Source organism: Strongylocentrotus purpuratus, unplaced genomic scaffold (genome assembly GCF_000002235.5).
Source record: "Strongylocentrotus purpuratus isolate Spur 01 unplaced genomic scaffold, Spur_5.0 spur5_scaffold_19, whole genome shotgun sequence".
Taxonomy (NCBI): Eukaryota; Metazoa; Echinodermata; class Echinoidea; order Camarodonta; family Strongylocentrotidae; genus Strongylocentrotus; species Strongylocentrotus purpuratus.
Window position 1 is genome coordinate 5,566,967 of NW_022145604.1, and position 17,940 is coordinate 5,584,906.

Sequence of the window (17,940 nt, forward strand, 5' to 3'; positions counted from 1 at the left end):
TTCATCGAGTTCAGGTCAATTACAATCATGAAGCACAAAAATTATCATTACATGAATTGTTTTTTCTTTCTCTCTTTATTCCAAAAGTATTTTATTTTCAAAACATGATGAAATTAACAGATTACATTGGCATGAACATGGATTTATACTATTTTCTTCCATTTTCACATGTATATTGCACCAATTATTCGACAGCTATTAGTATGAGACATGACATCTAGAAATTACGTATGACATAATCAAACATTTATGGTAAATGTATAATGAAGATAAGTAATTGTAATCTTACAAGGCCAAAATGAAGAAGAATTTAGTTGGATACAGCTCATTACCACAAAAAACACATATTTTTCCAAAGTTTTTGAGCAGATATATGAATATTTCTATAGATGTAGATAGCAAAGAAAAGTTTACATAATAATGATATGTTTACTTGGATAGTTGTAAAAGTCATATACAAAGAGTGGCAGAATATACTGTTAAGAAAACTGACCAGAACATAGTGTTATCAAAATTCACTGCTAATACTTGATAGGTATGAATATATTGGGTTATTTGAGGGGGCCTTTTGTCTGACCCTAATTCTGTGGATATATATATATATACCAAATGTTTCAAGATTATTTAACTGTTTTCATTGCAAGATTATTCTATACCGGTGTTAAGTTGTTGTCAAGGAGCTAGCAAAGACCAGAAATGGGTAATTTTGCAAAGCCAGATCATAAAATCCTCATTTCCCCAGAATTAAAAAATGAATTTCAGACAACTCTTGATAAGCCCTACATTAAAGGCATCTTTTAACGATGTTAAATCCGAGATACACGGCCCTACGTGTTATCAGTGTCCGTGATATGGTGTAATATTGAAGCCCTAAAAAAAAAATTGCGCTTCAAAATATCAAAAAGTGCCTCAAAAATTTAAAATCTTTGAGTGACCGGATTTACTCAAAGATTTACCATACTCGTTTTCCCTAGTAGACTGTAGTGTTATGAAAACCGTTTAGCAAACGGTTTTCAAAATTTGTAATTCTAATCATAAATATCTTGATAATCAGACAGGCGATCGGCTCGTAAAAGTCATGGGGTTCCTGACTGACCTGAAGGTTTATAATTATCATTGCAGCATGAGCTAAATCCAGGATTTTGTTTCAGAATCTGAGACAAAGTTACCGGATCCTTTAAAACAACAACCTTTCTGCAGTTGCTTATCTCAAGATAGGATTCTGAGGGATTTGTTTCCCTATTTGCCTGGGTAGTAGAAAACTGCTGCAGCACCCATTCCAGTACCGATACACATGGAGACTACACCATAGGCCCTGTAATGAAGAAAGGATCAAGGGTTAGCAAATGTATTGATCCCGGTGAGGGGGAGGGGAGGGGTATTTAATAGGCCATTTGCTTACTCCTCCAACCAACGATTTTGAGATCAACTGTGACCTGTCGGCTCAATAGCACCAATTAATCCCTTGAATTCATTTTTTTTTTGCAACATACATGTAATATATTCCAGTATAACCTACTTTAAATGCATAATATACATGCTTAGAGCAATCAAGAACATTTATGCGGTATTTAGAGAAATCGCTCTTTGTCCCACATCACTGTTTTGATTTGCGACTTACAATAAAGCAGGTCATACATGTACTGTATATCACATACACTGTTGATCATCAACCATAGAATTGACAGCCAGTGTTGCAATTATTCATTACGAAGAAAACTTGTCTACTTGTCCACCTGTCTACAAAGACCACCTGTCTACAAAGACCACCTGTCTACAAAGACCACCTGTCTACAAAGACCATCTGTCTACAAGGATCACATTTTTTGTTTCCCTTGAAAGTGCTTCCTCATTAAAACATGTACTTAAGGAACCTGTCTACAAAGACCAACTGTCTACAAAGGCCACTTTTTGTGTTTCCCTTGGGCGGTCGCTATAGACAGGTTTGACTGTATTACGTAAATAAGTTAAGATAAGAAACATAGTCATTTTAACTTGAAACCCGTCATTTCTGTCCTTACCTGTTACCCCTGCGGTCCAGCTCGTGAAGAAGCGTACCGATCTGTCGTGCCCCTGTGCAGCCGAGTGGATGACCCAGTGCTATAGCGCCCCCATTAGGGTTCACCTTCTCCATAGGAATGCCCAGCTTCTGTACGCAGTATGTCGCCTGGAATGTCAAATTTACAGCAGCGGTTTAATACAGGAAATAATGACTAAAGACTCTAAAGAAATGCCAAATTCTGTAGGTAGTATGTTGCTTGGAATGTCAAAGACTTGGAGAAAAAAAATTACTTGAAAAAGAGGTACAATATCTCATTGTTCTGGAAGGTATGAAATCTTAAATTTAAAAAATTTAAAAACAACATAAAAACAAGTAAAAATGCTTGAAATGGTAGATGTACATTTTAAATGCAAACCTGATATAAATATTGCAGTAAAAGTTCTTTTGAATTAGTCATAATCAGTCCAGCTAGGCAAATTTGTTTCATTTCAGTAATATATTGCCTCATATCTGGACAGTTCCCCACCCAACATGGTGTTCCCAGATATGCCATGTACAATAAAAAAAAATAAACAATAATAATGATAATAAAGCTTTAATACTGATCAGAACTACATGTACTGTACATGTATTTTCATATGACTATGATAAAATATTTTATTTCAGTTATAAATCCCTATTACTTTGTTGGATTAATGCAAGAATACATTTCAGAAGAACACCTCATAGAAACTTGTGTTTCACATGTATTACCTCACATGTATCAACAAATCTAGTAAATACTTGTACTTATTCCTCTGAAAATTTATGAACAATACAAGGGATTTAATTCGAATACATGTAGATCAGGCACAGAATTATAACATGACGTATCTCATACATGAAAGGAAAGGAATAATTTCTTCTTACCTGACTTGCAAAAGCTTCATTGATCTCAAAGATTTCAACGTCATCAACCGTCAAGCCTGCAGAAAGAACAACAAGTGATGCAACATCAAGGTTTACAAAAGGATATTGTAAAAGCAAAAGATGTGTCGATTGTGGCCTAGGGAAACTGAGAAAACAATAATCGCCGCCTTTCTATAATACGCAAAGCGTTAGGTGGGTATGTTATTCATAACAAGTGCATTGTGTTTGCTTTTTTTACTGAACTTACTTGGAAGAGGGGAGAGAGCTTATCATATATATCTTTGTATTAAAGCTATACATGTAACAGTAGGGGGCAACCCCGGTTTAGTGGTCCACCTGCACACCCCAATCAGTTTCACTGGGAGGCGAGACCTTTTAAAGGGTTACATCGATTCAGTTCGCATTTCGCCTCCCAGGCACAGGTGATGCCAAATACCTAATAATAATAATAATAATAATAATCGAACATCTTGCAATTATCACAGTAAGACCAAGAAATAGGAACCCATGAGGGAAAGTCGGCTGTTCATTTGAATCCAGGAGTGCCCCCTCATAACATTCTGCAAACTCTGCCCTACTGCCTCTGGATTTGCTAAAAAGCCATGACTTACCCGCCTTCTTAAGGGCCTCTGGGATGGCGTAGGCCGGTCCGATGCCCATGAGGGAGGGTGGGACACCCACCACGGCGTAGGATACTAGGACACCCATGACAGGGAGGTTGAGAGACTCGGCAGCCTGTCGACTGGCTACCAGCACTGCTGCTGCTCCGTCACTCACTTGACTGGAATTACCTACAAAATCAGTTTAGAAGAATTTTCCTTGAATTGATTACTGAAATACTAGACTAAATAGCATGGAACAGAATGGTAAGGATGGAATGGAATTGATAAGAAAGGAAAGCTAGAATGTATAAAATCAACTTTAAAAACATTACCAAGCAATCTATAGGCCAACAGATTAAGGACTATGAAGAAGTTTTTTTTTTTTTTTAAACTGGTGCACATGCATGGAACCAAAGTATAATTTGGTTTCGTGCGGGCCCTATTTCATGTGAGTGCATGTACATGTAGGTGTTTCAAGTAGTCTTCTCACAAATTTCTTTGATGTTAAATGAGAGTGTATTTAAACTTCCAGTATCTCTTTATAAAAGTAGTATTTGAAGCTCATATTTTTAATATAGTATAGCCATACGTAACCCCTAATATACAGAATACAATATGTGTTGATGTAGAGGTGACGTGGTCTAGTGGATATGTCACCTGACTGTTAATCACAAGCTTCACATTTCGAGCCCAACCGCTGCACTAATTGTCTTTTGCAAGACATTACTACATTTGCCACTCTCCACCCAGGTGAAGTAAATGGGTATCTGGTAGGAAGAAATTCCTTGAATGCTTTAGCACCTTATTATGGCAGCGCCGTACAGTATATTCATATAGTGGCTGCGCTATATAAATGGACCTATTATTATTATAATTTCATGTTAAGTTCACTAAAAATTGAAAGTAAATACATATGGAATTGTGCTTGGTTGTTTCATACCTGCTGTGGTAGTGCCTTCTGGGGAAAATGCTGGTTTGAGTTTAGCAAGGCCCTCTATGGTCGTGTTACCACGGACACCATCATCCTTGGTCACCTGACAAGAAGGCAGATGGAAATAAATTAACACCAAACAGCATACCCTCTATTTGGCTCTTTGTGATAATAAATACACTATATGCATCCTATCAGCAAGTAATATCAATGAATATCAAATATGATGATGTGAATGAATTACAAAGTATACAGGTAGAAAATAGAAAGTTCAGAAAAAAACAAAGAAAGTTAGATTGAAATGTACACTGTGGGAAGTGCAAATAAGCAGAACACATTGTAGGAGATAAATGAATGAGATACATGTAAATTGGAGATAGATTAGTGATACAGTTAAATGTAACAAGAAAATACAATTACATGCAGCCGAATGGGAGACACAGTTCATACAGAAACTTTCATACACTTTCATTATAGGAAATCATAAGATTATCAAAGATGAGGAATTAATTATACTATCAAGGAAATGGAAATTTAGAAGAAAATTGAAAGTGCAAATGGCAAAAAAGATGAGAAAAGGAAAAAGTAAGGCAAGTCAAAGAATTTCAAAAATATAAAACAGGGAGAGAAATCTGCTACAAGAAGAGGAAAGTTGATGAATACGAATGAAACAAAAGCCACACAGGAAAGAGAAAAGAGTAGGCATTCATTGCTGCAAATGGTCCTTTTTGCCCAGCTTCACTGAGGGTCACCATTGAAACAGAAAGAAGAAGACAAGGAAAAGAAGGATACAGAAAATGAAGAAGTAGTATAGGAGGATAAAGAGGAAAGAGAAGATAAAGAAAAGGAAGAAGAACAAATTGCTTTAAAGAACAAGAGATAGAAGTGGAAGTTACTTACTGTGATAGGTCTTTCTTGCCCAGCCTCATCGATGATCACGGTGGTAACGGGAATGATCTCTCGGTCAAAATAACCTTTTGTCTGTGCAGCTGCTGCTCTGTAATACACCAAATTAACAAATACAATCAAATCATTATCTTTTTGATCAAATCACCAATATGTCTCCATTTACATTTAAAAATATAAAAAACTAGATTTTGAAAGTTTTCTAATAATACTTGCAGTTTACTCTGTAGAACACACTTTATAGCAAAGAACATTCAATAACATTATTTGTCAAAAATCAAAATACAAGTAACCTTTCCCCTCATTTGAAGCATACAAAAAGAGCATAATGGGCCAAATATTATTTTGATTTTCCTGTCAGTGGCTATCTCATTTTAAACTCCACATTGAATCATGATGGATAATGACATGCTAGGCCTAAAGAAACAAGCCCTGACACAGGGGATTATAACACATTCAGGCACTGCTGTCACAATACCAAAATAAATTCGAATTTGCAACATCAAAGAAATTATCCTTTATCAGCAAGTCCACTGAGTCTTTAGTCATGGACTTTACTTTGAGGCTACCACTTTATGGGATTTCTCATTTCTGTATTCAATGAAATGATTGTATCGGCACTAGTAGACAACAGTTCAAATTTGATGAATTTTGTTCCTTTTGAAATTCCAAACTGAAATGTCTCTGAATCTGTTAAAAGTCAATGGAGATATTGAAGGAAAGATTGTCCTCTCATGCCTGTATTTATTTTTCTGGAATCATGTTTTGCAGGATTATATATAACGTTCTAGATCATTTACATAACCTTAGATTTCTTTGTTTCAGATATTAAGTCCTATACTGAATCACCCTTGTCTATATGTATGCCAAAGATTCCATAACTATTCCCAACAATCTAGATAGCTCTAGTTTGATCAGTGAGGTACAGTTCAAATCATATTTGTTTTGTTGAGCAAGATATATGATACCCTCCCTACCAATGAGATTAAATGTGACCTTTGATCGCCTTGGGTGAGACCAAGATTGAATGTGTGACCCCAAGGGTTATGCACTTGTCTTATCAAGGTAGAAGATACATGAAATCTGATAAATGTACTGGGGGGTGTTTCATAAAGACTAAAATCGACTTTGAGTTGGACTTCACCATCGTAGACGGTTTATGCTACTGTTTGCTCTCACCATTTACTGGCATCCGTCTCTCAAGGAAAATACAAATCATGGTCAAAAACCTACAGACTTTTACATTTTTTGATGATTCATTATTGAAGGAAATACTATTATCTAAAGATCATAATGGTGAGAGCAAACAGTGGCATGAACGGCCTGCCCTAGCCAAGTCCAACTTACAGTTGATCTTAGTCTTTGTTAGACACTCCCCAGTACCATGATTTATATATACATGAACAGGGCAGATTCAAGGAATTGCACAATTGTAGTTTATCCCATGAATTATGAATTAGCAACTACACTGCCACTCAAATAATGTAATAGGCATAATGGTTATATCACATCAATAGCAACATAATGATGTAGGTAGGATCAGACCCCCAAAATAAGGCAAATTATCAATCAAAATTCTACTGGGAAGTCCTCTGTGACATCCATTTATATTGTGGTATATTGCAATAAATTTACTGCTCCAAATAAAACTAACAAGTCTCCCCCTATTTTATCTGTTTATTTCTGAAGAAGTTGGAGGGAAGTTGGAGGGGGGGGGGGGGGGGTGGGGGGGGGGGGGGGGGGGGGTGGTGGGGGGGGGGGGGGGGGGGGGGGGGGGGGGGGGGGGGGGGGGGGGGTGGGGGGGGGGGGGGGGGGGGAGGGGATCCATCCTGTAGTGTTTCTTTTTTTGTTGTTGTTTTTTGTGAACTTACTTGAGTTGAGACTCTAAGGCCATCTGGTCTTGTTGCTGTCTTGTCACACCAAATTTCTCAGCAACATTTTCTGACGTTATCCTGCAAATTAAACAAGAAAATAAAAATTTAGTTACTTCTCATGTAATCAATCATTTTTGTTATCATTGAGACTTATGGCAAAATTACAGGTAGAATTTATTAAGGATGTACGGGTGTACACCACAATATTGGCAAAGTTGTCAGTTGTAAAAAATTATATTTACATGAAATTTCCTTTTTTATTAGATTAACAATAATGTAGCTGGAAGACAAACTTAATGCAAAAGTACTTGTACTATGAATAAATACAGCCAGCAGGTAATACATACGGTACATGAAGAAAAGAATGATTACTTATTGTTGTTTATATAGCCAAAATAATGGGAAAATATAAATGCATCAAAATGACAATTTTTTCCTTCAGAACTCATGAAAGTCAACTAAAGAATACAGTAGACAAGAAAATATACCAGCATGTACCAGTTCAATTCGCAGGTCGATGATATATGAAAGATATTATGGTTTTCAGACTATCATGCAGTTTATAATTTTTTTCTTCAAACATAGCATTTGAAGCAATATAATAGGAGAGGCTATACAGTGAAGATATAAATCCATGACATACAACAGTCAAAACCAAAGAATATGAGTTATGACCCCATAGGAATCATGCAATTTGTCGCGGTATGATCAAGCATGACAATCATCATCATCACCACCACTATTATCATCACAACCATCACCAACACCACCACCACCACCAACATCATCATCATCATCTCTCCTTAATGAATACAATAATATGAGCAATGATTGGAGTGTCTTTTTTTTGGCTTACCCCATGGGAATCAGGCAATCTTTGGTGGTCTGATCAAGCATGACTTTAGGGTTGAGGTCTTCGCCTTGGTACATCGGCGAACGGGACATGGACTCAACTCTGGATGGTGCAGAGAGAAGGAGAGAAGGAGAGGAACAGAAAGGGCATGATATAGAGAGAGAAGAGAGAGAGAGAGAGAGAGAGAGAGAGAGGGGACGGAGGGAGAGAGAGAGGGGGAGGGAGAGAGAGAGGGGGAGGGAGAGAGAGAGAGAGAGAGGGGGAGACAGACAGACAGACAGACAGAGACAGAGATACAGAGAGAGAGAGAGAGAGATGAAGGAGGAATGAAGAAAAAGAGAAGAACAGAGCAAGATGGAGAGAGAGAGAGATACAGAAAGAGAAAATGCAAGATAAAGAAAGAACAGAAAAGAGGACAGAGAGGCATAGAGTGGTGGCAGGTGTATCGTACAAAAATGGAAAAGAGACAGGACAGGGCCGGAGAGGAAAGGATAGAGAAGGTGAGAAGAGGAGAGAAGGTGAGAAGAGGAGAGAAGGGGGAAGGGGGAAGGGGGAAGGGGGAAAAGGGAAGGAAAAGATGAGAGGGACAGAGAGCAAAGGAGATACATGTGAGTTGTGCATATGGGGATTAGAGACAGAAGAAGAGGAACAGAGAGAGAGAGAGAGAGAGAGAAAGAGAGAGAGAGAGAGAGAGAGAGAGAGAAAGAAACAGAGACACAGAGAGAGAGAGAGAGAGAGAGAGAGAGAGGTGAAGGTAGAGAGAAACAGAGAGGTTGGAGAAAAGTGACAAGTCCAGTATGCAAAAGGGATGAGGGACAACATGGGAGGTACAGAGTGGGAAAGAGAGAAAAGGAATGTTGAAGAGTTTGTCGTATAGAGTAGAAGTTAGTTGTAAACGAAAAGGGAATGCAAATAAAAGAATACAATGACAAAAGAGATTATACTTCTCTGGCAGAGTAAGAAACCATGATTTTATTCTATGATTAATTGCACCATGAGCAATTGGGGCAGCAATGCAGTAAGTGGGCGCATCCCATAAATGTGCAGGTAGTAAAGATGCACAGAATACAGGCACATACAATGTGCTGGCAATGATATATGCTATTTGTGGTGAGCTATTCACATTTATGATTAGACCAACTTCTTCCTGAAGTGTCTGGTATCTCACCCCATCGGAATAAGGCAGTCTCTCGTAAGGGCAAACTCTTGGACCCTTGGGTTCTGGTCTCTGAATCGAGCCTCCCTATCACTCCTGCTCATGGATTCTACACTGACTCCAACAATTAGTGAATAAAGTTACTACATTGAAACCTGCATATAAAGACCCCTCAAGGGAAACAGTAAAAGTGGTCTTCATATGTACACTGTAGATGGTCATTATGTACAGGTTGCTTTAGTACATTTATCAATGAGAAACCATATTCAGGGAAAATTAAAAATGTGGTCTTTATAGACAGGTGGTCTTTCTATACAGGTAGTAGCTTAAGCAGGTTTGACTGTATGACAAACTGTTTTTATTACATTTCAATGGTAAGTAGGACTTCTACTAAAAACTGAAAATTCATTTGGCATTAGATTTATTTTAAAATCCTGAAACATTAATAGATTTTCACTAACGCATACAATGGATATCCCAGTAGTTTTAAGTTCCCCACTGTCCACTTTAAATGTTGTTAATAAATCTTGTAATTTACAGTTAAAAAGAAAATGTTATATAGATATAAATGTGTAGATCAAATTTAAGAATAGAAATACATTTATGTTCATACAAGTATCAATAATCATGTACATTACTAACTCCTCTACACTATTGAAGATGAATTCATTTTCATCACAGGAATTTTTATTGAGGATAATCAAAACTCATCTTGAGCTTGGTTATCAATCCAGCAAAAATGAAATACAAAAACAGCACCTTTTCCAAGAAGAATAAAAACGATAAAGAACAATCCTCTTTTCCTGCCAGCCGTTGCCAGATCATAGACTCTGGCTTACAAATAGCCCAAATTGGTATATAAAATAGCCCACTTACCCGCTAGCCATTGCCACGTCATAAACGCCACTCTTGATGCCTCCTGCTGCGTTCATAAAGGCTTGAAGACCTGAAGAACATTGTCTGTTTACTGTGTTGATTGGTACTGACTCTGGGATACCACTGTAAACAAAACCAAAAATAATTATGGTTTTGTCTTTATAGTTTCCTAATGGTAGATTATATTACTATTATGACTACCATCATGGTCATTTTCATCATCATCATCATCATCTCCCTTACAATCATTATAATCTCAATTACTGAATTATCATCTTTTTCATCATCATTAATATTCTCATACCAATGCCCAATCATTGCATCCTGTATCATCATGGATGTCATATTTTGTTGTATTTTGTATTTTATCCATGCTGGTTTAATACATCATGAATACAAATACCATCACTAACAGCATCATCACGTTCATCACCTTCACTGCGTAACTGATCATTATTATCACCCCTACTACCACTACTACCAAAACTATCATCACTATTAACCCCACCACCACCACCATCATCTCTAACAAAACCTTCACCACCAAAACCATCACTACCATTAATATCATCATCCCCATTATCCCCACAATTAACACCACAACATCATACTTATCGAGGGTCAGTGACACAAAGACTTAACTCCATTTTTGCCATTTTGAGAAAAGGAGTTTATGTGTCACTAAGCACTTGGGCCTTAAGGAGTTAAGACTATGTTTCAATAGCAATTGACTGCAATGGGGTGTTCGGTGGAGTTAAGTCTTTGTGTTTCCTGGAAAGCCCACATTTGTCTGAACATTTTTATATCAAATACTAATTTTTGCAAAATATGGAGTTACATCTTTGTCTCACTGAACCCTTGTTATGTAAACCTTTGTCTTCAGCTCACCTGTAGAACTGAGCGAACCTGGCATGAATAGCCCCTCCCCCTGGTAACAGCACATTCCCGACAACAATGTCTCCCAGCCTGTCCGGGGAGATCTTGGTCTCATCCAGCACCCCCTTGAAAGCCGCAGCCAGTAAATCGTCAGGGCGGGTGTCCTAAATGAAATAGAAAATCAGTCAGATATCATGAGATAATGCAATTTTATATACTACATTTGTACATTGATAGTAATAAAGCACAATAACTGTTTCTTATAAAGTGTTCATCTAAAGCCGGGGTAATAATCAGGAGCGCCATGAGTGTCACGTCTGACAGATATGAGCACTATACAAGAAACCAATATTATTATAATTACTATTACCACTTACAACATGTAGATGTTCAGGTAACTGACTTAGGGCGTGTTTATGCTTAACTTTTTCTGGCCAGAATCAGGCATCTGTTACGCGTTTAGTTTAAAACACGGTTGCGTCCTTTCTCACTTTTGTAGAGTCACCGAAAAACGGCGATCACGATTGCCGATCGTAAACTCACAAAAAGATGCGTTTACAATTTGTAAACGCGTTTAAATGGGGTCAACGCACTGACCTCTAGTGGGTCTACGTAGCATGCACAGTGCAGGTTTGCGAATCCAGCTGCTAGGCCAATTAAGGCCACACAGGGAGAATTGCCTGGAGGAGCCAGAGAAGTGAGCATAAACAGTACACCGTGGAACTGCGATTACGATGAGCGTTTACGATGAGCGTTACAAATCGCTCATTCTGCCTTCAAAATTTAAGCTTAAACGCACCCTTAAAAGCTTACAGTATTGACTGTCAAAGAAAGTAGGCAAATCGAAAAAGAGAGAAGCTTTGGGATAAATATATCAAACGAAACTGTAAAAGAAGGAAAAACACAATATCAGGAAAGGGCAAGGGGAAACAGAGAGTATAACAAGAAACATTTGATAAATTGATTTTCTAACATTATATCCTTATTGAAATTAATGTAACTGCATATTATTGAATTAAAGGTCATTTTCTGTACAATTATTTTAAAGAAATGCTCCTAATTGAATTCAAACTGGTTGAGCACATCAATTAATCACAATAGCTACAAAAAATATCTGAATTCCAAGACATTTTGATTTTTCATTTTCGAGGGATCTAACCCAAGTACATGTATACATTCTGATATACCTGTAGGAGCTTTACCATTAACTGTGCCACAGATATCTCAATACTACTATTTCTATTCATCAAACAAAAAGTTTAACGGAGTTTGACCTATATTGACATTCTGTTTAGTCAATAGACTCAATAGATCTGTAACCTTTATCTAGACATTTTACAAATTACAAGTGAGAAATTATGCGATGTCATGCACCATTTCCTAGCTCCAATTCATATTGTGGATAAAAACATGTGCCCTTTCTTGTCATAACAAGTAACACAACATGTAAATCTACAAGTTTAATAATGGTTACAGACTTTTGTTATGGAAAAATGTTTGATCCTTGCTACATTATACTATTTCATGAAATGTTCATGCAAGCCTATTGCCTATTTCATAACAATTAACCGAATGAAAATTAACATTTAAAAAGGTTGTTAGCTCAAGTCTAATTTGAGGATTTGGGCACAGATTGCTGATTACAGGACTGCAAGACTACGGTCCTCACCTGGAGAATCAACAGACTAACAAAGCAAATATAGACCTATATCTACATACATGTATGTACATTGTGTAGGTCCACAGTCTTTGAATTGTGCAGGTACAATCAGTAGGAAGTACACAGTCTACAAGCACAGACCAAGGTTGCAAATCTTGTGAACTTGACATCATTTAGAAAAGTCTTTCATAGTAAATGAAAGAAGCGAAACAATTCCTGGGGGTGTTTCATAAAGCTGTGCGTAAAGTTACGCATGACTTTACAAATAATTTGAATATGAAGAGCTAAATGGATTCTGAAATCCTTTTAATTGCATAAGCTAAAGTTGAAATATGCAGATGTAGATTAATCTTATCATTATTAACAAAACATTTTAATGCAAAGTGTATTTTTGGCTACAACTAATTGAGATTATGAGAAATACATTCACACTTTGTTAAAATGTCTCGAAAAACTTTGGGCATCCCATTTGGCTCTTCATATTTAAATCATTTGTAAAGTCATTCGTAACTTAATGCACAGCTCCAGTGTGCCTAGAGCTTTGATTCCTGACCAAGTTATCAAACAACTTGATATACACTTACTTTGTATTGCAACAAAAGTTACACATCTGCTGGTAATATACAATTCATTGTGTTAGCTAGACGCTAGTTGACTTTGCTAAGACATTCATTCATTCATTTGTAAACTCTTCACTTTTTTGTTCAAAGAAGTGCCTGCTCATAATATCAAAGGCGAAAAGCTGTGAATTGCTGATTTTGTCTACAGCTAGATCTATAGCTACACACTGTAGTAAAAACATTTTAGCCCCTACTGACAACATAAATTAGGAGAAACTACACCTTTTCATCATTCTAATCACAATTTTTCTCACAAATTATATTTTCTTCTTCTTCTTCTCCCCCCTTCTCTTCTCTCTCCTCTCTCCTCCTCCTCCCCCCCCCCCCCCCCCCCCCCTCCTCCTCCTCATCCTCCTCCTCCTCCTCCTCCTCCTCCTCCAGTCCTCCTTATTCTTCTTCTAAATATAAAATACGAAATAACAATTTTAAGAAACTAGGATTGTCTTGTTAAACCTTAAATGAACCCTTTCTGGCTTTCCCGATGGGCGTTCTCAGCGCTGACACAACCACCACATCGTCTGTATTTTTCTTCCTCTCTGCTACCGCCCGCCGCTGAACCGTGCCGCCTGCCGCGGCCAGTGTCGGCGTACAGTTGTGCAGTCTTGCAGCAGTCCCTGCAGCAGGGCTCCCATGCTGAATTCCCCGGGAAAGATGGCCTAACAAAGCATTCATTCGATGCATACTGGGCTCTTGTGAATGCGACATCAATCTAACTGAGACCAGACAAAGTGTTGACCTTTACAAAGATGCTGTTTCCTGGCCTTTCCACTCCGCTCCACTTTTTTACCAGGGCTTTTTAAAGCAGAAAAACTTGGTTAAAGTTCAAGACAAGGGACAAGGGTGTGTGCGATGTAAACATTATGGCTTTGTTTCCATCCGTTTGGGGTTTATAATTTGTTATAATATTATTCTTTCTTCAAGACACTAACAAATATCTCAACTCGCAGAATGAAATAAAGGAGGGGGGGGGGGGGGGGGGTAGGAGTGATGGTATCAAAAGTATTTTCCCCACTGGTCTGACCAGAACTATTGTGTCGCTTCTGCCCATGAAAGCATTGCCCTACCTATATCAATGCTTCTCTCTTTATACCAACTAAGTATAACCAAGGTATGAAAAATGGATCTCCCAATATTGATAGGAAGCAAATGGCACCGTATAGTTCGGATCTCATATAATACTGGTTGGAATGAGCAAAAGATAGCAGAGTGTGTGCAAACAGAATAATATGAAATTAATGAAAAGACCTGTATATATAGGATTTCCCGGCCAAATTCGCGTGTTTGTCATTCGAATTCATTTACTTTGCATTTAAGTTAGCGCAGATCGGCTTTGCCATGCCAATTATCATTCAATTTTCCAGTTTTTGTGTTTAATTTAGGACTGTGGTCAAAGGGTTTCATAGATCTGTCATTCAATTTAGAAACGGCTCAACTAGCATTCAAATTAATATTCACATATTGAAGCGTAATTTTTATCATTCAAATTAACACCTGTCATTCGTATTCGTAATATTTTTATTCAAGTTAGGAATGTTAGGGGGAAGAATTGCAACAAACTTTTACAGTTTTTAAATAATGCAGTTAAAATGCATGATTTGCCATTGGGGTCTAAGCTGTTATTATATTGATGAGCTATAACAAGTGTGTAATAAACGAGAAATGTAACCATAAGTAAGTGTACAAAGTGCTAATTTGAATGCTACAAATGAATTAGAATGCTAAAAGTACGTACACCGTCTCGTTGTCAGAAAATCGTGTTGCGCCAAATCGAATGACCAAATAGTGAAAGAAGCACATTGTTCATTAATTTGAATGAAACATAGGTAGATTCTAACGAAAATTCCATAGATTTGAAAATTAGAAAAGGGAATATAAACCCAAGATATACCTGACTGAACTAAAACCGTCGAAATTTGAACGCAAGACAAATTAATTTGAATGACAAACTCGCGAATTTGGCCGGGAAATCCTATATTAACATATGATCCCCTTCCTTTATCATGTTTTGCTCTCATTTGCCTAATTTCACTGATCCATTCTTTGATCTATGGTAGATTCCTTTTCTTCATCTATTATCTCAACCATCTCTCTCTCTCTCTCCTTCTTTGGGCTAGTTCAGGGTATAGTATTATGTAAAAAGAGTATGATAGAATAAACTGTATTGGACAATAACAATTATATTGAAATTGAAATCAGTTTGGAATATTGGAACAATCTTCATACTCTAATGGGTCACCCAACTTCATACAATCAACGATAATCCTCTGTATAATTCCTTGATTTGACTTGTTACATCATGGGACAGATTTTGCTCTCATTTGCCTGAATCCATCCATTTATTTGATCATTATATTCCTTTACTTTTATTTCTTCTTCTCTCTTTTACTATCAACCATTCCTCCCTCCCTCCCTCCCCCTTTCTCTCTCTCTCTCTCTCTCTCTCTCTCTCTCTCTCTCAGGAATTCTCCCAAAATAGACATAAAAAAAAACTTTCAAAGAACAAAAGTGTTTCTCTTCTTATAAGTCCAACATGAAATATGGACTTGGTATATATTTTTCATAGATCAATTCAGTAGTAGTAGTATTAGTACAGATGAGATATTTACAAGGTCACTGTGAAGGTCACCAAAAAGCAATCCCTGTAAAAGTGACACAATACTACAGAAAGGCACAGAAAATGAGTTTAACATCATACTCTCATAATTATTTGTACGTAGTATCAGTTTACAATTTATGAACAAGAAGCTACAAGCTGTACTAAATGAACATGATGACAGGTTTTCTCATCAAATACGCTTTAAAAAAAATATTGTTTACCAGCTTCCTAATCCATATTGGATGTTAAGGCCTAGTACCCTAGAAATAGTTAATTCTGCATAAATTGAAATCAAATCAATTGTTTGGACAAAACTATGCAAAATATGTGTTCTTTACACTTCCTACATCAAATTTTCTGTAAGTCAAACTGTTTTTCTGTTCTGGTCCCAACTGATATGACTTATTCAGAGTTAACTATATTCATATAAAACTAAATCGCATAGACTCTCAAAAAATCAACCTAACCCAAGGCAGTTTCAATGACCTTGTTAGTCATCCATTGAAGACGTGTACGAACCTGACAATGCTATATTATTACCCATTTCTAAAGGCAATGCTATACAGTCTTGAAATTGACATGAAGTTGATTTGTTGAAAGTACTTGTGATCATGTTGTAACTAACTTTAAAGCATTAAAAGTAAACTTCTTACAGGCTATTCCTGATGATATTGCCTGAAGACTCCTAGCATAGCAGCAACCACTGTAAACAATCAGAATACCATGATCAAAATGTATTAAAAGAGAAGGAATGAAATTCTGATACATGGTAATGGCATAACAAATATAATGAATCCAAATGCACAGGAATTTTAATTTTGATTTTACATTGATACAAATCAAAAGTAGGCCAAGCAGCGATTTAGGTTGCAATTCTTTTTGTTACATAGCACCATCATTCTTCAAAATTAGTCCTATAATATAATATAATTGAAAAGCCATTTCTTACAAATAAACCTGCAGGAATTGATTTTTTTTTCTTCATGGTGATGGTTTCTTAAACCATCTTAACAACGGGAGGCAAGACCCAAGGGTTTATGGTGATCAAATTAGCCATTCCCTGGCACAATCTTACATATAGGTGGCACTGAACCATTCAAAATTACGATCTATTATTTTACAATACCCCCCAAGTACCACAATTGATTCAATATCCTCCTTTCTACAATAGGCAGGTTTCAGAACCATTGACACAACCACTTGTAAGAAGATCTTAAAGACTTTAATAAAATCAACAAAAGGGGAAATCCCTACTGTATTGGCTATAGACATCATGTTTGCTTTATGTGTAACCTGTCATTGTAATGTTCACATACTACAGCAGGTGATGGGCAAAAGCTATAGAAAATGCTTTGGGTTCATCTGTTGAAACTCTTTGTGATCAAGCTCTTTATTCAATCAATCATATCAACATTTCTTGTATCCAGCTCCCCAAATCCCATCCTAATATTATTCCTATGAAGAGAATCAAGTAATCCTTAATTCTTGATCATCATAGAAATATCCACACACTTCCCATACGCAACTGGTGATAACTGATATCTTGCTGAACGCTCATTTTCTACAAATCTAGTCATAAGTTATTACATGATCAAGTATTATATGACAATTAGTAATGTATAAAAAAGTAGATGCACATTATCACAAATATGAATGGAAAAAATACAGAATATGAATCTCTCAAAGTGTACAAAGAAAGTTGTAAGAAAATAAAACCTAAAATGCAAATGATTCATTTAATATTGATCAAAGGTTTCATGGAACCAAATTTAGCCTTCTGTTTTGGTCTTGCGAGTCTTCAGATAATAAAAATGACAACATCCCAAACGGGCCGATATTTATTGATTACCGGCCAATTTAGAGTTGGTCTGGCAGAGTAACTCTAGTTTGAGACTATGGTATTCCTAAAACGAAAATGCAAAATAATGAATTTAAAGAAGTATATTTCAAACAATTTAGAATAAATACATTTCTCACTAACAAATATGCAGAAAATATACATGGACTGCTTTAAAGAACTAAGGAGTCAATCTTTAGTGAAGCCAGTTTTAATTTCAAGGAATTTTAGTTTAAAAAACA

The 17,940-nt window shown here is 36.7% G+C and overlaps 1 protein-coding gene across 1 annotated transcript; it reads right to left on the reverse strand.

Annotated features, from left to right (window-relative positions):
- Positions 1-1,093: 1,093 nt before the first annotated feature.
- Positions 1,094-14,127, reverse strand: LOC587557 (3-ketoacyl-CoA thiolase A, peroxisomal). Its single transcript, XM_030990107.1, has 11 exons — positions 13,719-14,127; positions 10,998-11,149; positions 10,110-10,232; positions 8,081-8,179; positions 7,222-7,302; positions 5,345-5,441; positions 4,454-4,547; positions 3,523-3,702; positions 2,912-2,967; positions 2,022-2,167; positions 1,094-1,315 (listed from the first exon to the last, which is right to left on the reverse strand). Exons 1-11 carry the CDS (start codon positions 13,968-13,970, stop codon positions 1,240-1,242), a joined length of 1,356 nt encoding a protein of 451 aa, XP_030845967.1. The 5' UTR covers positions 13,971-14,127; the 3' UTR covers positions 1,094-1,239.
- Between the last annotated feature and the right edge of the window lie 3,813 nt (positions 14,128-17,940).